The sequence below is a fragment of the Mus musculus genome, chromosome X (genome assembly GCF_000001635.26).
Source record: "Mus musculus strain C57BL/6J chromosome X, GRCm38.p6 C57BL/6J".
NCBI lineage: Eukaryota > Metazoa > Chordata > Mammalia > Rodentia > Muridae > Mus > Mus musculus.
The window spans coordinates 111,447,195-111,473,607 of NC_000086.7; the positions used below are offsets into that span (position 1 = coordinate 111,447,195).

At 36.4% G+C, this 26,413-nt stretch overlaps 1 protein-coding gene across 10 annotated transcripts in view; it reads right to left on the reverse strand.

Annotated features, from left to right (window-relative positions):
• Rps6ka6 (ribosomal protein S6 kinase polypeptide 6) overlaps positions 1 to 26,413 on the reverse strand; it is a 150,261-nt gene that overhangs the window by 59,358 nt on the left and 64,490 nt on the right. For 4 of the 10 annotated variants that reach the window (NM_025949.3, XM_006528402.3, XM_006528401.4 and 1 more), the window contains exons 3-4: positions 15,656 to 15,907; positions 3,098 to 3,160 (exon numbers count right to left, since the gene is read on the reverse strand). In NM_025949.3, the coding sequence (NP_080225.2) occupies positions 3,098 to 3,160; positions 15,656 to 15,907 (315 nt within the window). Of the gene's footprint in view, positions 1 to 3,097; positions 3,161 to 14,847; positions 15,106 to 15,655; positions 16,009 to 16,076; positions 16,324 to 26,413 lie in introns of those variants that run through there. The other 6 variants (XM_030251488.1, NM_001374707.1, XM_030251487.1 and 3 more) reach the window with 6 other exon arrangements.

Below are 26,413 nucleotides of genomic sequence, written 5' to 3' on the forward strand. Positions count from 1 at the left end.
CAGTAACAATAGTGAGACACCAGAATTTGAAAAACAACTCTGATGAGCTCTCAGGACTGCTTTTGGTAAGATGGTCAGTTTCCCTTTATTAATTCAGCCTATCCATGCGCATGGGAAATCTCTCCATCTTCTGAGATCTCCCTCAATCTCTTCAGGGACTTGAAATTCTTTTCATCTAAACCTTTCACTTATTGCTTAGAGTTACACCAAGATAGTTTACATTATGTTCTTTCCCTAATTTCTTCCTCAGCCTGCTTATCATTTGTATAAACGAGGGCTACTGATTACTTTGATTTTGTATCTAGCTACTTTGCTGAAAGTGTTTATCAGCAGTAGGAGTGCTCTGGTTGAATTCTTGGGATCGCTTATGTATACTATCATATCATCTGTAAATAGTTATACCTTGACTTCTTTGCCAATTTGTATCCCCTTGATCTCCTTTTGTCATCTTACTGCTCTAGCTAGAACTTTGAGTATTATATTGAATAGGGTATCCTTGTCTTGTCCCTGATTTTAGTGGGAATACTTCAAGTATGACTCCATTTAATTTAATATTGGCTGTTGGTTTGCTGTATATTGCTTTCATTATATTTAGGTGTGTGCTTTGTATCCTTGACCTCTCTAATGCTTTTAACATAAAAGAGTGTTGGATTTTGTCAAAGGCTTTTTCAGCATCTAATAAGATGATCATGTGATTTTTTCTTTCAGTTTATTTTTATGGTAGATTACATCTTAATTCTACGTTTAAACTAATGCAAGTATTAGCTTCGACAACAATCTGTACATGTAAGGACTATAACATCAAAATACAGTAACTTCTTTGATAACTGAAAATGCTAACCATACTCAAAACTCAGACTAACCATTAGTGAGAAATTAGACTGTAATAAGCAGTAAAGAACATTTATTTAAGACTTGTGTTAGCAGCCATATGTGTAAAACACAGCAGCTTTATTAGTAACTGTCATAAATATGAAACAATCTGTGTGTCCTTCAAATAGTCCTGGATAAGCAATAAAAGATTACAAATCATCAAAAAGGAAGAACTACTAATACTTGTGACAGCTCAGATGACTCTAGAGACATTTGTCAACACTAAGATGTCACTTTCTAAGTGTTAGAAAGTTAAACTACAAGAGAACAATTAATAGATAATCAATATAAAAGTTAATTAGGGAGCTATTCTAAATCAGTTCTTTTTTAATAGGGTATTTTCCTTATTTACATTTCAAATGTTATCTCCCCTTTCCCAGTTTCCCTCCCTCCCCAAAACACCCTATCACACCCCTCCTCACCCTCCTTCTATGAAGGTATCCTTCCACTCACCCATCCACTCCCACCTCCCCACTCTCAATTTCCCTATACTGGGGCATCTATCAAGCTTTCATAGGTCCAAGGACCTTTCCTCCCATTGATGCACAACAAGGCCATTCTCTGCGACATATGCAGCTGGAGCTAAGAGTCCCACCATGTGTACTCTGAGAGCTCTGGGGGTTCTGGTTTGTTCATATTGTTCTTATTCCTATGGGGTTATAAACCCTTTCTAAATCAGTTCTTCATAGGGTTCCCAATTTCTGTATATGACATCACTGTCTTATATCTTATCTCCATACATTGGGCAATGTGGTATCTAAAAAAACAAGCTATAGATCTGACATTAACAAGCAGGTTTCAACAAATAATCCAAATCCAGGAAGACAGCATCCTGATTCTTAAGTTCTTACAACAGAGACATTCGCAGATTTCTCTATACATAAAGAGTTATGTATAGAAAAAGGATTATCTATATGAAAAGAAAAAGATGACGCTCCTGTTACCTAGCTACTGGTTACATCCTAGTCATACCATCTTATGACTAATTTATCATGAAGCTGTTAGTCTGGAGGAACTAGAAATAAAATGAACTGGGATGAGTCAAAAAGCATCACTGCATCCTGGGAATTATCCCACTCATAAACAGAACACCTAATTTTTCCTACCTCATTGACCTTCCAAGAGCAGGTTTTCAATACCAGAATATTCATTCTACGAACCACCACAGAAATCACTGGTGCTTAGTAAAAACCCAAGTCATTTTCACTCATGGGAAAAAATACTTTCAAAATGCCCTAAGAAAATAAACTTTATTTAAAAAAAAAAAACAATTGTAAAAAAAAGAAACAAAAAACCTGGGGGTGTGGAAACATCCTCTTGGAGACAGGGGAGGAGGAATGAGATGAGGAACTGTCAGAGGGCGGGACAGGAGGGGGATAAAGACTGGACTGTTAAAAAAAAAGATTAAAGATAAAGATATTGTCTCAAAACCACAAAAGAATTAAATGGTTAAAAAAACCAGGAGTGGGGGTAGGACTAGGAAGGGCATGGAACTTCCCCTTCTAAGGGGAATGGGGAGAGGACTTACATGATGGGGTACAAGGAGGAGAGGATGGGCTGATATTAGGTTGTAAGGTGAATAAATGAATTTAATAAAAAAAAGTGAACCAAGCTCTCAGTCTAATAAAAACTACTTTTAATTTAATTTAATTTTCTCAGAAAATAATTTAAGCATTTTCTAATAGTCTGGAAACACCAAAAAATAAAGATATACAAATAAGAAAAATGCCAATGAGACTGTAAGAAATATGTTATAAATTAATAATTTCATAAACAAAATAAGCCATCAGTTTTCACAACAAATATGTATTGTTAACTTATTAGTTAGTAGTCTCTAGGATCCCCTAAAATACACCCAGCAAGCATATACTACCTGATATTAAAAATATACTTAAGAACCTAATAGAATAATGAAATTGTGTTTTCAAATAACATTTCAAGACTACATGATGGGTACTGACTTCTGGAGAAGGTCATTCGGCACCATCATCATCATTGTTCCTATTCCTCTTCCTCCTCTACCTCCCTCTCCTCTTTCTCCACTTAAAATAACTAGAATTAGATCTAAATTTAGAGGTATGTTCACAAGAATATTACCTAGAATAATGTTATATCTAGCGATATAAAAAGATATAAAAGATATCTTATATCTTTACCAAACATAGACACTTCTAAGTCATTCAGTGCAGCAGACAACCCAGAGACAACTCCCCATGAGCCTCACCTCTTTGCGTTCATGCTCCCGCATAACCGTTGCTGCGTTCTTCATGGTAAACACAACCTGTGGCTGGATTTAAAAAAAAAATCGCAAAGGTGATGTGATTTCATTTATATGGTTACATTATGGAAAAACAACAACTCTAGAGATTCTCTTTATCTTGATTGAAGTAAGTGGTCCTGTTGAAACCCACACTACGAAGGACTAAAAACATGTTGTATGTAGCAGCTACTAGGCAACTTCTAGAACTTGAGGGAAGCCTCCAGCCAATACTCAGCAAAATGGCCGGATTTTCAACCTTCCAGCTGAATGGAAAAGAACTGTGCCCAAAACCTTTGAGAGTTTAAAAGTAGACCTTTCCCAAGGAAGCCTCCAGATAAGAATGCAGAAGAGCTGAAACTCTGATTACAGGTTTGTATGACTAAGCAGAAGACATAATTGAGCCATGCCCAGATTCTCAGCCCATATAAGCTGTGAGATAATAAATATATCTTTATTTCATCTGTAAATTCACATGACAATATTATCTAGCACCAGATATTTATTACAATCAATGTTTCTGGTCAAAAGTGTCTAGGATTAAAAGTTCTCATCTAAATGATTTCCTAGGGAAGGTTTTTTTTTTGTTTGTTTTTTTTTTTTACAATCCTTTAGAAATCTCTTTATAAAACTCTATCTTTGCTCTCATAAAGAAGAAATTGTATGTTACATCTTACTAAGTAACCTAGGAAAAAAGTTAGAACTAAAATTTCAAACTATTTGCCTCATAGTTAAGGCTAAGAAGCTATGCTACTGCCCTTTAATAATGCTTTCTGAATAATAAAAGTTCTAACCTAATAGGCACAATATAGAACGCATAAATTCATATTCCTTTTACAGTCAGAGATGCTTAAGAAGCTGAAGCAGGATTGCTATGGGGTTTGAAGACAGCCTGTACTATATAGCAAGTTCCAGGCTAGACAGGTCTACAAAGTGAAATATCATCAGCATATTGATACTTCTAATATATTAAGCTATTTGTTGAAATGTGAATTATTAAAAAAATCACAAAAATGCAAGTTCAATTTACAGCAGACTTCAGGCCATATCCTAGAATTTGATTTTTAAAAACAATTCCGCCATAGCTATAGATGTGAATAAACTGGAACCTTTGTATAGTGCTGTTAACTATCTAAAACAGCATAGCTACCATAAAATGACTCTTCCTCAAAAAATTTAGAGTAGAATCATTATATGTTATTTTACTCCTGGGTATAAAATCAAAAGAACTGAAAGCAAAGTCTCAAAGAAATCTTTGTGTACCATATGATCACAGTAGTAGTAGCCAGGATGGGAAGAGAGAAGCAACCTACGCATATATCAGCATTTATATAAATAACAGTGTACTACAAGTACACAATTAAATACTATTCAGCCTTAAAAAGGAAACAATTCCAAATGGATGAAGTGTAGAAAGATTATTTTAGGTGAAGTAAGAGATTCACAAAAAGACAGATACTTTATAATTCTAATTATATGAAGTACCAAAACAGGCCAAATTCATGTAAACATAAGATAAAATAGTGACAAAGGCAGGTAGCTTTCTATTAGTTCAAAGCTTACCTGGTCTAAACAAGCAAAAAAAAGAAAAAAAAAAAAGAATTCAGTCATTTGTAGAGGTTTTAAAGAGCTGATCCTACACACATAAAAAGAAATAGTGGCAATTACCAGAGGCTAGGATTCTAGTAGATAGTTTATTACTGATAGTTACAATCACTTCTTCAGTCGATATTTATCTTTTTGTAAGTTTTTATTAACATTGGGTTAGCAAGGTAACAGCTAACATGAGGAAGTCTGCAGGAGAGTCTCTCCTTCTACTACATGGGTCTCAGAGTTCAAACTCAGGTCATTGGGCCTAGAGGCAAGCATTTTTATGCACTGCACCATATTGCTAGCCCACATTTATATTTTTAATCTTTTAAACTGAATTCCATAATCAAGACTATAAGAAGAAGCTAGATACTCACTTAAATAACTGGTCCATATTCTTTCCAGCTTTTTAATTAAAGACTATATTCCTATATAGTTCCTAGTCCAAATTCGTAGTCCTTTGAAACATATAGCCCATCAAGCATGGGCCATTGCTATGGGGAGAGTTTTAAAAGGGGCTATTTTGTTTCAAATTAATATGAAAAAGTTGTCTGAAAAAAAATCTAAGGACAAAACATGAATATATACCACCTCTAAGCTATCTCCTTAGTCAGATATCTAGAAGCAATCATGAGCCTTTGCTGTAAAATGAATTCCCTGAAGGCACAAAAACAAAATTAAAGATATAGATGGCCTTTAAAGTCTTTACCAGTTTAAGTTACCTGTGCTTGTATGCCTGCTCATCTGTATCAAGTCGTAAAGTCACATGTTCTCCTTTTCCTCTACACAAACTAAAATCAGTCTCACAGCAACTGCCATAGTTTCTATATTTTCTACCAAGAAACAATTTAAGCAGGTATGGTGGTCCATACTAGTAGACTTAGCACACTTGAGGCTGAGGTAGGAGTATTGTGATGCCACCATGGGCTACATAATTATGAGTTTCACTTGCCCTGGGCTAGTATGAAACCCTAACTGAAAGAGAGGAGGGGGCAGGGAGGGAAGGAGGAACACACAGAACCATGAATGGCCTGGTACTCACTATATATCCCAGACTGGTCTTAAACTCACAGAATTCTTCCTGCCTTTGTCACTCAGATAACAGTATAACATGTGCCATCACAAACCATATCCAGTTTATTTTCCATGTTGGTCTTGAATATATGATCCTCCTGCATCTGTTTCCCAAGAGCTGAGATCATAGCCATGTATGTAGCTCAACCTGTATTTTCAATCTAAACTGATTTTTCTCTAGTGTTTCTTAAATGTTTGCCTTTTCTAATACATATTGACCAATAGAGAAATATTGATTGTATACTTTTAATCCCAAAATGTGGAAAATGCAGTCAAGTATCAAAAGTTCCAGACCCCACCCAAAAATGGATTCTTAAGTTTCAATGCACTTTGAATGCTAGAAAACCAGATCTTTAACTGCAGAAATTTACAAATGTACAACACTAAAAGTAGAAAAAACAGTATAATAGATTATGAAGCTGTTAATCACATTAAAAGGCTAACGGGTTAAGAATATTTAAATCAATTTTTGGAAACAACATAATTCAGCTGATTCACTTTCAATATTTAAGTTGTGGCATTATAAATTTCAAAAAGGATTTAATACCAAAAATGCCAAGCATACTTTCAAACAGTGTAGAACCTAAAAATATAAACGCTAAAAATATGATTATATTTAAGGTTTTATCATTTGTCTATCAAGTTGCAACATTTATCTACTCTGGATACCTTGCCAAAACACTACAGCAATTCCCACTTCAGTCCCTTCAGAAATGCTGTAATTTATAGGGGAAAAATGGCTATTGTAATCTTAATGACTTTCCTGATCCACAGAGCCTATTAGTTGAAATAAAATTGTGGAACTAAAAAAAAAATCATCTTTTTATTGCATAACCAAGACCATTTCTACCAAGGACTGCTTACAAATATCTCTCAAGCCCTTGGATTCAATACCTAGGGCTTCTAAAATAAAAAATAAAAATAAATAAATAAATAAATAAATAAATGCAGCAAAGCATCATACAATATTCCTTCAGCTACTTAGAAGAATCACTTGAGGCATAAGATCACTCTGGCAACATAGTTAACTCCCCTACCTTTAAAAAGTCATTGTTCATATTGTTAGCCTGTTTTGAACAACTTCATTTTAACATCTTCATTATAAAGTTAAAAACTCAGCATAAATTTTAAAATCTACTGCAATTCCTACAACAGCTATTTATGTCTTCTGCCATAATTTCAGCATACACTTCTCCAATTAGATATGGTATATATAAAAATCAAACATGACTAAATTAAGAGCTAGCATTAATTCTAGAATAGCTTGCTAATTCAGAAATCTAACCTCTAGAAAGAACTCTTATTGTTCTAATATACCTACAAAGCTGTGCTAATTAATCTCCATTGTTAACCTGACTGGCTTAGAATCACACAGGAGATTGCGGAGACACACCTGTAGGTGTATCTGTGAGGGTGTTTCTACACAGGGTTAATTGATAAGTGGGTGGCACCATAGGTTAGGGGCCAGGTGAATTTAAAAAAGAAAAGGACAAAACCAGATCTATGACATTTACCATCCTCTGCTTACTGGCTCATGTGACTTAAACTCATATTTCTTTCCCATTATAATGGGCCAATACTCTGAAACAGTAAGCAAAATAGATCTTTTCTACCCTTTGAGTTATTAATAACTAATACAAGATACAAATTCATGAGTAATTCAATTAAATATTTAAAAAGCATTCATTAGTGAAAATAACTTTTTTCTATATGGCAGAAATAATTTTAGAATACTGAAAAACGAATCAAGATAGACATGTTTTTAAACCCTCTCAAGAATAATGGAAATAGCAATAAGGCACAAACTGAACTGAGAGATGCACATTCAAACTGTGTTTTCTGTTTGTAAAGCTCTACTTCCTTGACAGCTTATTTAAGTAGGAAGAAATCAACTATTACTACTACATTTTAAAGCAAAGAGGTAAAATGCATCACTTAGTCAGTGAGTAATGGCATAGAAACTAAAACATTAACACCTCAGAAAAATATTTTTAAAGCTTTCTCTAGGCCTAAATTTGTTGATGTTTTTACCATAATATTCTATTTAGACACTGTCTTATGATTACACCACACACACACACACACACACACACACACACACACACGCCACCAGTCTTCAGTTATAAAGGCATGAGTCTAGAACACTACCCAATAAAGCCTATCAACTACCATACCTTCTGTATCATAAGCAGATTCTACTCATTTGATGAATGAATGAAAATCAAATAGCATTTAGAACTAACTAAAACCAATCCAAGAACAATTATCCTTTCAAAAATACTATCACATGCACTTTAAATAACATCAATGAAATAAATAGGGAAATTTTTGTGACCTTGGATTCATGTAACTTTTTCTTATACAAAAAGAAGAAAATCATAAACTAGACTTCATTAAAATTAAAACCTCTACTCTTGATTAAGAGAATAAAATAAAAATAGAGACCACAGAATGAAAGGCAGAGGTCATATGTCAATCAATACCTGATAAAGGGCCTGTTTCCAGAAATCTTAAAACTCTTAAGAAAACTAAGAGTCAATTTAAAAATAAAACAATTAAAAAGATAATTGGCTAGAGAAAACATTTGCATGACAAGCGTTTCAACAAAATCCCCAAACAATGCTGTAATAAAGAAAATGGAAGCTCAAAAATAATGTGATACTACAATACACCTATTAGAATTAATAAATATTTTAACTTTAACAGACAATAAAAACTTAGAAAAATTCAAAGAAGCTAGAACTTTCACATGGCAACTTCATTCATAAGGATTGCCTAAAGTAAATGAAGTTCTGTTCAAATCAGTATCTCTACACAAAATTATGTCAGTAGTCATAATTACTATAAACTAATGGTTTTTAACTGAGTAATGGGTAAGCCAAACTTATTACAACCACAGATCAGAACACTACACACCAGTGGAAAAAAAAAATCGGGCACATGCACAAAAAAAACAAATGAAATCAAACTAATACTGTTTAAAGATCTGCTCTACTACATGAGCTGATCTTTTCTGAAACTCCTTATATGCCTCCTCTGAGTATTTAGTTATTCTGACAATCTTGATTTGCTACATTCTCACAACAAGGAACCGAGCTGCTCTAGCATGTCTTCCCTGCCATGGTGGACAGAGATCCTGACAGTGTGAGTTAAAACAATGGATTCCTCTACTTGCTTAGGAGCTAACACAAATGAGTATTTGTTAATCAAAGGACAACCATTCCCTTCCTTAACTAATCTTGCTGTGTTTAGGATCGGAAATGATCCCCCAAATCCATATGGTAAAGACTTAGTTGCTAGGTAATAGTGTTCTCTGAAGGGGGTGGAAGGAGGTGAGACTTAGTAGGGGGAAGTAGGAGGCTGACATTTGAAAGTAAACCTTGTCTTTATCCATTCCCCATTCTTTTTTCCTTCCCTCCTCCTCCTCTCTTTGCTTCCTGGCAGCCACAAGAAAGGATCCTTGATCTACCATGGCCTCCTCACTGTGATGTTTTACCTCGATATAGACCCACACAATGAGACCAAATGATTATGAACTGAACTTATGGAATCTGTGAAGCAAACTATCATTTATTCAAGTTATTTTCTCACATGTTTTATTAAGTGACAGAAGAATGACTAATATGGCATTCTAATTATATGGCTACACTATATCTAAATAAGCAAGAATACTAAAATTTTGGTTTAAGAGTAAAAAAAAAGCAAATTACTTAAAACTAAACAGCACTAGTATATAAAACAGCTCAAACACTTCCTTCAGTCCCAGTCACATCTTTAAAACAACAGGAAAAAAAAACTACTCAGAACCAAATTCCAATTCCTAGACAATTTACTTTTCTAATTGCTATCTTAGGAATTAACCTTTTATTTTATTGGCTAATAAGAACTGGAGGACTATTTTTCTTTTTACTTTGGCCTAATGTGATTTTCTTTGCAATGTCTTGATATCATAATCATCCAGAAAATGATGCCCAGGACCTTTCCAATGCAGTTAAATATCAACACATCTGTGAGTACACCACTGGCATGGGCAACTTGAAAAGAAAAGCCCATGTTAATCTAATGAACAACCAAAATTGAGAACAAAGAAACTGAAGGCCTAGTTTATAATTTGCTTTTATTAAAATGCAGAGCAGCCTAAAGTTTATTAACCTGTGTCATGTCTCACCCTCTACCTCCACCCTCCCTCTTCCCTTTCTATATTTGCTACTTTCCATTTCAGGAGCTAGCAAGAGTTTATTAATTATATTTCCTATAAACCATCTCAAACACTCTGGGAAATACACAGTAAGCAGAAACTAGCTTTCTGTCTAACATACATAAGGGGGGGGGGCTGACTTCAAATGTGCAGGTTTAAACATGGCAGAAAAATCAGTTAAGCAAGATACACCTGCATGAAAATTCGGACCAAATCTCTATGATCAGCAAAAGCTGTAGTTTATCTCTCAGATCTCTTTTCTATGCAACTATTTACCCATCTAAAGAAAAAAATAACTTTAAGAATGCACACATAAAATAATTATCAACAAGGACAGTAAATAATCCTTAGAAATAACATAAGTACACATATGTTAAATTCTGACAAAGTTCTGAATTCCATGTGCTTACTAAGTCTTTAGAATTGCCTCTAAATACAATTCCAACCAAGAAAACAATCACAGGAAGAAAAAAATACCTTGACATCCTTCTCAAGATCAGAAATAAGAGAAGCTATGAGTGGGATAGTTTTAGATTATGTGGTTCAAGAAAGCAGCTGCACAATTCAGGCCCTATTATGGAACATCAAGGTCATAATTACTTCTCTTGATGAATTAATCAAGGTAGGGAAATGTAGAAGCCCTGCCCTAGAATGAACTGACCTGAATATTTCCAGACCAGACTAACTTAGAGAAAGTACCCAAGGAGCTGGGGGGATCTGCAACCCTATAGGTGGAACAACAATATGAACTAACCAGTACCCTCCAGAGCTCGTGTCTCTAGCTGCATATGTATCAGAAGATGGCCTAGTCGGCCATCAGTGGAAAGAGAGGCCCACTGGACTTGCAAACTTTATATGCTTCAGTACAGGGGAATGCCATGGCCAAGAAGTGGGAGTGGGTGGGTGGGGGAGTGGGTGGTGGAGCGTGTGGGGGACTTTTGGGATAGCATTGGAAATGTAAATGAAATAAATACCTAATTAAAAAAAAGAGTTAGAAATGGATACAGGAATCAACCAAAAATAAAGTATGGATTAAAATGCCAAAAATAAATAAATAAAAAATAAAAAAAAATAAACTTGGAAGACTTAGGGAAGAAGCTACATGATGGAGGGGTATAATCAACATGAACATGGCAAAAATCAAGTGAGAAATTCAGAAATTCTAAACTCGTTTTCCCTGATTCTAAGGAAAGCACTCTGCATGCATGACTACTTGTCACATTAAATAAATCTTCATGAAATAATAATGTACATAAGGGTAATTTTTGAAGCATGAATAATTTTAGCTAATTATAAGTGTATCAGTACTAACTACTTTAAACCAAAACAAAAATGGCCAAATAATAGTCTGCTATTGTTCAAGACAAAACAAGAGAGGAAGGAAGTTCGCCTTGCTTTTCTATTGCCTACTATGTCATTTCTCTGTAATAGTCTACTGCCTAGCACAGATTTATATTAGTTGGCACACATTAACTACCTGCTAAACTGAATCTATTCCTCCTATCAGACTCCTAATGCCATCTTTTCAGTCTACTTTCTTTTTTTCCAACACCTAATCACTCACTATGTTCTACCTATTCTTTGCAAGAAGTCTTTGATCAACTCCCCTTTTTAGTCCTCCTCCACAAAATCTATGACTCCAACAGTCTCCTCACTGATATTCACCACGTTCAGTACTTTCCCTATTCCAATCAATCCCTCACACTGCAAAGTACAAATGTGATGCCACTTAATGTTCTAAGAGAGAGTTCATCTTTACAAAATAAAATTACACCCATAAACTTGCTTTAAAAGAACCATGCAATCTGGACTCATGCAATTTCACACAAAAGGCCAAAGCAAACTTACATCCCAGTGATACACATCTCTCCTTTCCAAAGTGAGGACAGTTTTGCTCACACTGTCTCTGTCCATTTAAATTGTTTCTTTCACCACTATGAAAATATTATTGCTCTAGAATACCCTGATCAAATCCAACCTCCTTGACAAGGCCTCATCAGATCTATATCCCTAAACAATGATTGCTATTACCACAACCTTTCTTTAATAGTCCCATGCCATTTACGGTAACAATTTCTAAAAATCCTGTCTTGCTCATCTAACTTCAATCACTGAGAGAAGACTATGATTCAGAAATGCATCCTCAGACATTTTGCATTATTGTACTATATAGTGTGAAGTCAGTACTCCATACATACTGTATGAATTCCAAACACAACAAAATAGAATGTAAATAAAATGCCTAATTAACCGCTTGCCAGAATAAAATTTGTATTTTTTAATCCCTCTAAGTATCCCTGAATATGACCTCCTATTTATTCTATATAATCCTATCTGTGATTAAAAAGATACAAAATGAGTGCTTCAATAACTTTGGAAGAAATGATCAGATTTAGGGAGGTCTTGAAAAAAAACTCGTTGTAGAAAGCCTGGGGCTATGACTATAACTATCTAAACTCCAATGCTTTACACACACACACATATGACAATAATTCAATTTTTAATGGGAAAATAGAGGGAACTGTTATTTATTAGACACATTCTATATGAAGGTCAACTTGCTAAGTATATTAAGCCCAGTGTTGAATTTCTTTTACATAACAACTTTTGAAAATATTTTTCTTTCACTTGCAAATGAAGTAGAAATCTAAAGAACTAAGATAACATGTTCTATCACACATCTATTGGGGGTGCTGGAATACAGATTCATCTGTTCTCAATGTTCATGTTCTTTTATTACTACAGAGGGTCATAAAAATTAATTAAAACTTGCTAAGTTTCTCAATTTATCCTGGTTAAAATTTAAATGGCTATAGGTTTAACCTCGAACTCCTTTCATCAATGAATTACTCCACAAACTAAATTCCTTAAACAAAAACATATTGACAATAATATAGAAGTACCAGAATTCTACTAACATATTCATTATATGATATGCAAATTCAAAAAACTATAATCAATTCTTCCAAAAAGAACCAAATATTTTCCTTCATCCACAAAAAAAGAAAAGTACTATGCCAACTGTAATGTTCATGGAACTAATTCATGAAGAATTCATGGTACTCAAACAGGCTGTTCTTTATGACCCTTGCCCAGAACAACCAATACCATCTCAAGTAACACCTCTTTCCTGATCTTGACAGAATCCAGGCAAGAGCTTAAATTGCAGCTGCCAGAGGGGTGATGCCCTTTGAAGTTGTTATTCCCAGCAGACCTAATTGAGGCTGTCCCTGCAAAGAGTCTCACAACCAGAGCTTCTTGTTTACCTTATAGCCCTGTTTCCAGGACTTTTTTTCCCAAGAGCCAATGGAGCCCATGATTCCCTTTTGCAGGCCCATTTTCTACTATTCACTGGAACCAAACTAGTTTTTGATTGAAATCTTCACACATTTCCCCATAGGAAAAATTTTCAAACAATAATTAGGCTCATCATCTCTATGGCTTGCTATTGTCCATTGATCTAAAACAGTTGCTACCTATAGGTTTTCCTGTATGTAAAGTTCTCTACTGTTCATATAAGCAAGAAAGGTAAAATATACTAGAAAACACTCTAAACTATATGAGTGACTATAATTTAATAATTCATGTTAGTCTTACCAGTATTCAACACACAGAAATTATTTGTTTTGACAACAAAATTAACAAATATATACCTACATTTTCTTTGAGCATTCCAGAAATTTTCTTATATTCCATTATATGATAATATATAATACATTCAGATATATAATATAATGAAAATACCTTTGTTCTAAAAACCAACACAATTGAGGGTTGTAAAGTTCAAATTTAAAAGCCAGAATTTCTAAAGTCAATATCAAAGGGTGTGATAAAAATAAATATAAATTCTATAAAAATTCTATAAAGTAAAACTGTTTTTTGTGAACAGAATATAAGAAACAAAACAAAATTTGTCTGTCAACATGTACTGCTAAAATTTCAACCAGAATATTTTTAATAAAGTAACTTGCAGGGTTAAGTCTAACCAATCATAATGGTTTTAAACAAAGAACGCAGAAATACTATCTTCACCACATTACCTTCACCTTTTGTTTTACTTCATAGGTGGTAACAGTTTTCACTGGAACATTTCTCCAAATTGCAGAGGAAGACAGACCTATTATCAAATCTCTACAATATCTAAAACATACTACAAAATTTTTTAAAAATCATGTGTACTGATTACAATTTAGAAGATATTACATTCAAAATTAATTAAAACTAAAAATAAAATAGGTATTTGCAAGGTCCCTACTTCCTATATAAATTAAATGTTTGTGGTTCATTAATAAAACAAAAATCTCCCCCTTGGATAGTATGGTTTGACATTTTGTACATGCAGTTAGAATATCCACATTTTAAGAAGAAATTAACATTTCCATTCATCTCACTTTTAACCAAATCTTAAGAGATGTAAAATATTAAAACATTTTGTAACCATTCAGTTTAATAAAAGATTAATCTGTATAAAGGACTCCACAATATTTTTCAATTTATTTCCACAAAATCTCTTGTTTCGAGTTATTCTAACAGGTAATCTAACCCTAGTTTAAGTCAAAATAGCATAAAGGAAAAATGACAAGTAATCATACAATAATCCAAGATATATATTTTTTAAGATGGAACAATATTTGAAGACAAAGGCTCACCCTTGAGATTTCGAGGATTCTGAGTCTTCAAAACACTCTGTTGTGAATCAAACTGGCATTCAACTATTTTAGGAGGTGTATGGTGGCCTCTACTGGAATACTATGCTTATGATTAAGTGGCTAGGAAAGGATCCAACTTTCTATCACAATAGGTAGGTTTTTGTGTTCAAATATTGCCCACTTTTTTTTATCAAACAATGAAATACCTGTGCACATCTAAGTTCTCGCGGCCCAACTGCAAAGCCCAGCCAGTACAGTTTCAGAAGTAAGAATGAACGGCGGGAAAAGGGGAGGACGGAAGTATTTCGCTTCAACTTGGTTAAGCTTTACTAAAATCCGGTCTCATAAGCTCTGGGTATCACTTGGCCTCTGGTACCCACCATCTGGTCAGGTATTAAGACTGGGAAAAGGGAATGGGTTGAAGTAAAACTAAAGGAAAGTAAGGGGACTGAGAACGGGCAGCAGCTGTTCACCTGCACATGGAATAAAGGCTGCCAGTTCTCCGCTTCAGGTAACAAGGGGGGGGGGGGGGTAAGATAGCAGGCTGCAAAGAATTGAGAATACTGTTACCAAGGAATCTTCGTCTCCTGGGGTGAAAGTCCCCAGAGTTAGTCACCTTGGTGTGTTTTTGTTTCCCTGACTTCATAAAGCACTGGAGTTCAACAGCTCCAATTCTCAGAGAGCAGAGGCAGCGTGGTGCGAGAGAAACGCAGCGAGTCAGGCAAGGCACCCCGTGTGTCCCCCAGTCCCGCTTCGGGTTGGAAGTGAAGAAACTTAGTCAGAACAAACTCCGGCGTGGCCGCACCTCCCGAGCTCCGGAGGCCAAGCCGCAGCTCTGCAGGCTGGAGCTCCCTGTCCTGACCCCTTTCCCGCCCTCGATCTGCCAGAGCTAGGTCTGGGCCCCCAGGAAGGGGGTGGGGGGCTAGCAGGCACCCCGTTCTCCCACCCGCCCGGTCGGGATCTCCCAGGACACCGGGCTGCAGACTTACAACCGGTCCCGCCCACCACACTAACCTCGCTACTGCTCGTGCTGCCGAACACCTCCATGTCTTCTTGGTCCCAGGGATCCTCCACAGGGGCGAACGGTAGCATCGCCGCTTCAGGGGCTCTCGAGAAGAAGCTGCCTGGCCCCAGCACCAGCATGCATCCCGTCTGCTGAGCGGGCTCCTGGTCGTCTTCGAAGGACCAGGTCTCGCGCTGGGTGACTGCCGACCTCGCCAGCCGCGGGTACCTCAAAAGAGGGACCACGGGGGTCCCCGCCCGCTGCTGGGGTTGCAGAAAGAGAAGACGAACTCAGTGCTGCCTCCCCTCGAGCAGCCACAAGGCTCTCACCGCCCGCCCCGCCAGGATCCGCGGGGCCGCCCCCCTCCCGTGCCGCCCCCCCTCCCCGTCCCCCCTCCCTGCGCCGCCAATATGGCGGCCGCCGCCGCGTTACCTGTTCGGCGCCTGGAACCCCCCGCGGCAGCGGCGCCGCGGCGTCACCCGCACGTCAATGGAGGTTCCCCAGCCCCGAGTGGAAAGGGGGGCTGCGTGGGGGGAGGGGAGGGCGGGGCGGTTTGCCGAGGAGCGCGTGCTGGGGGGCGGGAAGACGGGGAGGGGGCGTGCTGCGCGGGGGAGGCGGGCGAACTGTAGTAAAGCCCACAGCTCGCGCCTGCTAAACCTGCCCACTCCACGGAGCATGCGCGATGCTCCCGACACATGCTCAGCAGGCCCTCCCAAGACTACCGAACTGCCTGCCTGGCCGGCGGGAGGATTCCCAAATAGGATGCGGGGGGAACTCGGGGGGCGGGGTGCTCTGCGGAGAGCTTCAGGAGTCCTGACTCTGCCCAAGGGCCAGCTTGGTGGACCCAAGGAACACTGGTGTCTTCTGTACTGTGCCACGCCCATTTCAGTAACTAGTAACAAATACTACCAGGGCGGGGATTTTAAGAGTCAAGTTAGCCACCTAGAAGCGAGAGGCAGCACATAATACATTTAAAAGGAATCAGTAGAACTCTGTTCCCCCACCTTCCCACTCTACCAGGTTTGTCTCACTTAAGATGCTCCTGAGGGCTGCCCTCACAGTACTGAAGAACTCACAATGGTTCAGTCTCGTGCATGTCCCCAAACAAGTGCACCCAACACGTACATACACACTCCTAAGAAGACTTTAGCCATAGCAACAAAGGCAGGGAGTCTGATAATAAACGCCACCCCTGAAAATATATGATCTGCAGTTACAATAATGCTTCAATATTCACTTGGTGCTTTACTCCTTTGCTGTTCGTTGGTTCTAGTAATGTAACAGATAAATTAAGTTCCATTTTATACACTGAGAGGATGATTAAACCCCTCAGCAAAACATTTTAATACTTAAAGTAAAAAAAAAAAAGTTATTCTACCTTTTGACACTTAGAGGCTTGAAAGAAATTACTACAGTGGCAAAATTAGCTCAGTACCTTGGAGAGGTTTCTAACATACTGCATATGACACACCACTTCCTCTCTCTCTCCCCTTCTACATCTAAGGCTGTGGTACTGTGCAACTGAAGAACACTAAACTGTGCCTTCCATTTATGTCACCATCTGGTGTGCTAAGAAATCAAAGAGGCCACAGAGGTTGGCAGTGAATTCAAAGAAGAATTACCAATAATGCCCTCTAACTCTTCTTAAAATCCAAAGAAAAATAAGCTTTGAAAATATGTCTCTTGCCAGGCAGTGTTGGCCCATGCCTTTAATTCCAGCACTTGGGAGGCAGAGGCAGGCAGATTTCTGAGTTTGAGGCCAGCCTGGTCTACAAAGTGAGTTCCAGGACAGCCAGGGCTATACAGAGAAACCCTGTCTCGAAAAAAACCAAATATATATATATATATTTATATATATATCATATATAAATATATATGATATAAATATATATAAATTTTTTCTGCGGCAGTGATACCTTTGAATGAGAACATGAGGCTTTGAATCTTGAAAGTGTGTGTGTGTGTGTGTGTGTGTGTGTGTGTGTGTGTGTGTGTGTGATTTAAGTGAATAGATTTATGCTTGGCAAAATTGAGTGTTAATTAATTCCATTCCATTGAGCTGAGTCAAGCTCCATTTTCTATTGCTGACCCTCTCAATTCAAAACTCTTCCTCTTTTCCACATCACCTATTTTCTCCTACTGGATTGTCCCCATCAGCAAAAACATGGTTTCTAACTCTACTTACTATCCTGTGATGCGTTTTATACTTCCCTATTAATTTAAATATTTTTATTCATTTGGCCTCCAAAATAAAACTATGTACATTTTCCTCCTAAATCATTGATTGCTTCTTGCCTGATTTGCTATATTGTTCTTTGTCTTCTTAATCTCCAACCACTGGAAATTCAGTACTCAGCCACTGACTTTCATCTTTCCTAGTTTTCTAGTCCTTTCCTTATATACAGATCCATGGTTTAAATTTATCTGTATTCTAGGGATGTCCAAAATTACCTCGAGACTTTCTTGAAATCAAGAGTTGTACATCCACAACCTGATCAATATATGTGCATAAATATCTAATATTTCATTCAAATTCAGATTACTCAAAATAACTTAATCCAACAAATCTGTCCCTTTGCGTTTTCCACAAGATAATTAATGGATTCCACTACTTGACAAGTTTGCTGCTCATACCTCACTTTACTACATTCAATTTCCACCACCAAACAAATAAATAAATAAAATTTAACTTCCCTCTGTGTTTCATCTGCAACATTCACTTTAGCACATAGCCATTCAAATCTCTCTTTCATATATCTATATATACATCTACATCTATATCTATATCTATCTATATATTCCTCAGTCCTGTGCTTTTACTAGACTCAATTTCTGGGGGTGATAAGTATTTAGCCTATTTTCAATATTGTTAATTTTGCTCTCACCCTTTGGAAACTTCTAATATTTTATTGAATTAACCATGTGCCTTCTTAACTGATATTTTGGGATATAAGCTTAAGTTATCTCTTGCATATCAATCCAGTGACCAAAGTTCCTGAAAGATTCTCCATCATCTCCATTAAAATGTCCAAATCTCTTAGCTCTGAATGTAAAGGTTTTGCCATTTGCCTTCATCTTAACCTTCACCATGCATTGTGACATATTCTAGCAAAATTGCTGCACGTGTTATTGCCTCTTTCCCTTCTCAGACATCCTTGTGTGGCTTAGTATTTTTCTTCTCTCTTTTAAATTTTATTTTCTCTTTCCTCAATTCTACTAGCACAAAAGGACCTTGAAGTATTGGCGAAGATTGAATGGCATCGGAGTTGAGCTGCTCAGTCTTCTGCAAAGGAAGGGAAGCTTGCAATTTCTCTTCAGAGTTTTGTGTTTTTTTCTTCTGGAATTGTCTAATTGTCCACATGTTTGTTCCTGGGTTTTAAATTACTATAGCATAGTATTAGAATTTTTTAAACAACTGAAAATATTTTAGTGATTTGGGGATTGTAACACACTATATCCTTTTCTTTTTTTTGTTTTTGTTTGTTTGTTTGTTTGTTTTTTCGAGACAGGGTTTCTCTTTATAGCCCTGGCTGTCCTGGAACTCACTCTGTAGACCAGGCTGGCCTCAAACTCAGAAATATGCCTGCCTCTGCCTCCCGAGTGCTGGGATTAAAGGCGTGTGCTACCATGCCCAGCAACAATTATATCCTCTTCTTAATAAATTGTCCATCTAAAAAGTTGACATTACAGTCTCTACCACCATTATAATGTATATTTTCTGAGTATTTCCAGAGCTAGAGAAAGGGTACACTTAAACCTCCACACTGACTCTTCTACTGTGTGACAAATTACTCACATTCGATGACCTGGGTCAGAGGTTAAAATATGTGGTTACATCATTTAAGTGAAAAAACAAAGTTGACTGACCCATCTTGGCCCCACTTCTGGGAGGGGGTGTGAAATATGAAACAACAGTCTTTGATCACCAGATCACAGACCACCCCACAGACAGTTCACTATGGTTCTGATTTCTAAATTTTGTCATATACAAGGTAATATTTGATAAATGATTATAGAAAGAGCTGCATCATCTTGCAGTATTGTCTGCCTGCTTCTACAAATATTATCATCTAACTAATTAGAAAAGATTATACATATATATGTATTATACATATATATGGATCATTAAGAAGCTACTAAAAATTCAGTACTCAAATATTGAAATATATTCATATATATTCAAATATATACAGATCATTAAGATGCTACTAAAAATATTCAAATATTTTAGTTTCAAGAAGTTTGTATTTAGAAAAATAGAAATTTTAAGTGTGTAAGTGTAAATAGGTTCTCTTTAAAGCAGGTTTTAGCAGTTTCAAAAAACTTTTACTCTAAATATGCTAATATTGGGCTACTATAAATCAAATTGCAAAAAAGGAAAGGAACTCACACTAGCTAATAAAGTGCAAGATTACTATTGTCTGTATTATAAAATGGATGATATTAAACAATAAATAAGTAAAAAGATAATTTAGTAAAGTTTATCTTTAGACAGTTACTAAGGTATATATTATGTAGGATGGGAATTTTTACATTACTAGAGACAGGGCAGAGAAGTAGAATAATAACATTTATTTCTATTCTACTAATATTTTTAAGAAAATTATTGATGTGATTAATCTAAAGATTCAGTCTTACCTCATTCTAATTGTTGTATCTATTACAAAATTATTCTTCTATAATATATATATGCAAAATATAAAAACCAAATTTTGTTTTCTCTTTATTTCTAAATCTCTTTAAGACAGAACATAAGATGTGTTTATATTGTTATTTTCTGGGTGGAAATATTAAGGTTTTTTTCTAAGACTACTGGCAATAGGTTGGTCAAAATTTTAAAATGATTGATCTACTGAACAGGAAATGAATTTCTAGGATGATGTAAATAAAGATGATAGTGAACCATATTTCAAAAAAAAGATACATTTTTATAAGTCAAAGCAATAACATCAGATATAAAGCTAATCTGGATGCAATATCCTTTACAGCATTGTTCACTGGGGTTGAGTGAGGAAACTCCACTGGTTATTCAGTCGGTGTCTCTTTCCAAACTCACAGTTTCAATTTAAGTCCATTCTAAATTCTGACCTTTATTGAGGAAAATTCTAAGCATTAACAACTTCTTGATTAAGATTATGGGAGTAACTATGTAACCTTGTACAAACTTCAAGCATACCTCCTAAATCTATAATAACATAATGAAAATTATAAGCTTGTACTTCTACCAACTTACCCCATTTCTGATTGTCTTTTACATATAATTTTAAAAACAATTATCACCTAAGTGAAAATATATGCTTTGAATTCTCACTACTAGCCTGATTGTGCATGCCTTTAATCCTAACACTTGGGAGGCAGAGGAAGCCAGATCTCTTGAAGATTTGAGGCCAACCTGGTCAACACAGAGAGTTTCAAGCCAGACAGGACTACAAAGACCCTATTTCAAAAACAAGAAATTTAACTACTGAGACTCAATGTTGAATCACTTACCCAAAATCTCAGCACTCAACAAAGGCAGGACTGTGAGATACAAGCCAAACTGGAGTATACAATCTGTTTCTCCTCTCCTCCCCTCCCTTCCCCTCTCCTCTCCTCACCTTTCCTCTCCCTTCCCCCTCCCCCTCCTCTTCTCTCCTCTCCTGTCTTCTACCCTCCCCTCCTCACCTCTCCTCTCTTCTCCTCTCCTCTCATCTCCTCTCTTCTCCTCTCTTCTCTTCTCCCTCCTCTCTTCTACTTTGCTCTCCTCTCCTCCTCCTCTCCTGTCTTCTCCTCTTTTCTCCTCTCTCCTCTCCCCTCCCATCCTATCCTGTCCCCTCCTCCTCTCCCTCCTCTATTCTCCTCACCTCTTCTGTCCCCTCATCTCCCCTCCCCTCCTATCCCTCCCTCTCATCACCTCTCCTCTTTTCTCCTCTCCTCTCCCTCCTCTTCCTCCTCTCTCTGTTCTCTCCCTTCCCCTCATATCCCTTCCCCTTCTTACCTCTCCTCTCTTCTCCTCTCCTCTCCTTTCCCTTCCCCTACTCTACTCTCTCCTCTTCTCCCTCCTCTCTACTCCTCACCTCTCCTCTCTTCTCCTCTTCTCTCCCTCCTCTCTTCTCTCCTCTCCTCTCCCCTTACCTCCCTTCTGTCTTGTTATCTCCTCTCCTTTCTTTTCCTTTCCCTTCCCCTATCTCTGTCTCTGTCTTTCTGTCTCTCTCACACACACCTGTGCACACACCCATCTGCATATTTAATTTTAAAGAATTATAAGCACTACTCACTGTTTATAAAATAAAACTTAAATTAAACTGAACCATATAATTTAAGACTTATTAAGAAGTTACTCAAAGTGATTGGTAAATATGTGTCAGGATCATTTGCAAATCTCATCAAAATACAGACTGCTGAGTATATCCCCAGTGTTCCTAGTTCATAAAATCTAGGTTAAGGATGGAGATTTTGCAATTCTATCAAGAGATATTGTGATTTAATGAAGCAAAGAGATAGACCCTAGGAACTATTGTTCTATGTCAGAGTGTAAAAGATTCCCTAGAAAATACTTTGGTTCCAAAAGCATAGATAATTCAGCCAAATTTCAGATCTTTAGAACTCACAGTAAAAACTAATAGGAATTTGTAAAATCACTACAAATTTAAACTACAAAGGAAATTTCAAACAAAATCTTTTATAAAAACAAACACTAAAGCCACGTGTGGTGGCGTACGCCTTTAATCCCAGCACTTGGGAGGCAGAGGCAGGCAGATTTCTGAGTTCAAGGCCAGCCTGGTCTACAAAGTGAGTTCCAGGCCAGCCAGGGCTACATGGAGAAACCCTGTCTCGAAAAACCAAAAAAAAAAAAAAAAAAAAAAAAAACCAAAAAAACCAACCACTACTTATGCATTTTGAGATTTCATTGTATAAAGTATTGTCACTCTATATTACTATGTATGGCTGAACATAATAAAAGTGCCGTTTTTCCTTATGTTAGTTAGCAGTTCAACTGAGAAATTGGACAAAATTGGATATGTCTACAGAATAAAATGAATATAAATGTGAGCGCACACACATGAGCTCTCTCTCTCTCTCACATACACACACACACACACACACACACACACATGTATGTATGTATTCAGACTAGGAACAGGCTGGGTAGGTGATAAATGGTTATTTATGGCCAATGTGTCTGAGATAGCAAGTTGAAATTTTGCCCAGTATTAGGACTTCAGGGAGATGCCGTTTAGCACCCTGGATAGCTCCTTGAAAGGCTCTCAGATTTGAGTCCAAGACTCACCTACATATCATACTCCCACCACCCATTTTATTTTCCCTATTAAAATGTTTAATATTAAAGAAGCCTATGCATTTATGTCATGCCAAGTACCTAGGAAATCAAAACTAGAAATTATTTTCATTTTCAAATATTTTACAGAGATTTTTCAACTTTCCTGATGCCGTAATCTTTTAATACAGTTTCTCAGGTTGTGTTAACTCCAACCATAACATTTATTTTGTTGGTACTTCATAATTGTAATTTTGCTACTGAGCAGTGTCTCAGTTACAATGCCATTGGAAATGTGCTTTCTGATAGTCACAACTCACAGATCTAGACTATCAAATGAAGGGTAAATATATGTTAGCATAACTTGAGCAACACAGAGATATGTATAATCCCAAAGAGTCCTATAAGAGTACTTAGACAAAACAAGACTTTTCAGAACAGGTACTGAATCTAGCAGAGTGGCATATACATATTATTCCATCACTAAGAAAGCCAAAAAAGAAGATCAATTGCAAGTTCAAGACAAGCCAGGGCTATATAACAAGACCTTGTCTTAAAAGCATAGAGGTCGGAGTACAGTTGAGCATAACAGTGCATACTTGTAATCTTGGCATTTAGTAAACTGAAACAAGAGGATCCCAAGATAGAAGTTGGCCTAGGTGATATAGAAAGACTTTGAGATAGATGGAGAGATAGATAGATAGATAGATAGATAGACAGACAAAAGATAAATATTAAAATAAAAGTCTCTTTAAAAAACATATTTGTCTCTTGGTATCTATGGTGGTTTCAGTGCAGGACCTTCCATAACTAAATACTTAAGTTCCTTGTTTAAATTGTATGAGCTATGCACAAAATGTGCATATACACTCTATGTACTTTCAATCATGTCTAAAATATTTATAATACCTCATGAAATGTAAATGCTACATAAATACATATGCTGTGTTTCTCAGTAAGTGCAAATGTGAAAGTCCAGTTTATTCAGTACAATAACAATCCTGTCAAGATTTTGTACTGAATTTGTGGACAGAAGCCATGAATGCAGAGGTACATGGATATGTAGAAATTCAACATTCATTTGTCACTGTGTTTGGGGAGGCTGCACACATCTACCGCACATCCTTTCAGAAACTATGTACATGTTCTACAATTAAGCTACATCCCTAGTACTTATATAGTTTTTAAAATTGACTTAAATTCCAATTTTGAGATGTTTTCAAAGTCAATTTTTATAACAAATTGTCTTAAAATATTCCTCAAAAAATGCACTCTATTTTAAAAACATGCAAAGGTAACAACTTCAGTCCAACTTCTCAGATGTATATACTTTTGACTAGTCTGTTGTGTTTGAATGAAAATTAAATAAAAGAAAGATAAAACCCTGTTCTTCAATAAAACTCCCAAAGTAGTATTTCTTGGCTCATAAATTTTAATCCAGAAAATAATTTTCGGTTTATATAAATTTTCCAGAACCTTGTGTGTTAGCACACAACTTTAATCTTAGCACATGGAGACAGAGGCAGGCATCTGAGTTCAGGGTTAGCCTGGTCTACAGAGCAAGATCAAGGACAGCCAGGGCATATTTTAGGCATACAGTCCAATATAATAGAATGGGGAATTTAGAAATAAACCCATGCAGCTACAGCTAACTGATATTTCGACAGATCCCCCCAAAACATTCACTGGGGTTGGGGGGTGCTTTTCAAAAAGTGGTTCTGGAAACTGGATATATGCATCTCTCTCCTTGCACAAAAATCAACTCAAATTGGATCAAAAAGACCTAAATATAAAACCAGAGACTTTGAATCTACTTAAAGAAAGTATAAAGATAATATTTCAAACTAGAAACATAGGTTTCTGAATGGGACAACAGATTTTTAGGAAATACTAACAAGAATTGGCAAATAGAATTACATAGAATTAAAAGCTTGGTCTTATATAACATTATTAGGAGAAAGACAAGACAGACCCCAGAAGAAAAAGTAAATTGAAATTATATGTAACCTTTGTGTTTAAACAACTTGGCAATCCCTCTACCAAAGATTACACTAATGAGGGGGAAACAAATGAGGAAATATTAAACATTATTAGCAATCAGGGAAATCTGCATCAAAATCACAGTAAGATACCACTACATACTTACCAGAGTAACTAAAAACCTCAAGCAATAAAAAGTTCTGAATAGTATGAGCCTAAACAGAACACCATTACCCTGTTCCTTAAAGTGCAAATTGTACAGCCAATTTAGAAATGTATCTGCCTCTTTCCTAAAGTATCAAATGTACACATGTATGACTCAGCATTCTACTTCTACACATTTACTAAGAGCAATTAAAATGTATGTTCCCACAGTAAGCTCTTGTTTTACTTTGTTTTCTGGTACCAGAGATTGAACTCGGTGTCTCAGGCATGCTAGATCAGTACTTTATCATTTAGGTGCATCTGTAGCCCCATGGAATTTTTTAAATTGTCCAGGGTGGCTCTGAATGTGCTGTGTGGTCCAGACTAGCCTTGAATTTAGGATCTTCCTGCCTTTGCCTCCAGGGTAACTTGGGTTACATAGTTAAACTATGACTTTTGGCTGTATGTAAAAGTTTATTTAGCAGTTTTACCAATAATTCTCCCAACTGGAAATCCCCAAACAGCCCAAGTTGAAAATAAACAATGTGTGAAACAAATTTAATAATCAAAAGGGTGGATTTAAATGGTAACAAAAATGGCAAATTACAAATTATTCTTTTCAGGTAAAAAAAAATCACATGAAAAGCTTCTCTTTAAAATTTATGTACAAGATCTGCTTCTTTCCTAAAGTGTTAAATGTACACATATATGACTTAGCATCCCACTTTTACACATTTACTAACAGCAACTAAAATGTATGTTCCCACAGTAAGCACTTGTTTTACTTTGTTTTCTGGTACCAGAGATTGAACTCAGTGTCCCAGTGGTGATGTCTTGGAACATAGCAGATTCAGAAAAGGAGACATTCTAAGTAGTGGCTAGTAGCCAAAAGAAATGGATCTTACTCAAAGGCCTGAAGTTTGGTGGAATGATGAAAATACTCTCTGGTTCTATTTACATTACTCTATGTGTTTTAGTATATAAAAAGTATTTCTCTGAGTTTGAGGGCAGCCTGGTCTACAGAGTGAGTTCCAGGACAGTCAGGACTACTCAGAGAAACCCTGTCTCGAAAAACCAATATATATATATATACATATATATATATATATATATATATGTATTTCTCAATAAGTCTGTCTTATAAGAGTGTGCATTACATAAACAAAAGGAACACCCAGATACACAAAGTATGACTAATAATTTCATTAAAAAAAAAAGATGTAGTGGCACAAACCTGCTGTTCTAGTAATTGGGAGGCTGAGGCAGGATTGTGAATTCAAGGTTAGCTTAGACCACATTGTAGGCTCTGTCTCTGAAATCTAGACTACACAGTAGACTTTGTCTTAAAAAAAAAAAGAAAGAAAGGTAATGTTAAGAGTATTGATGA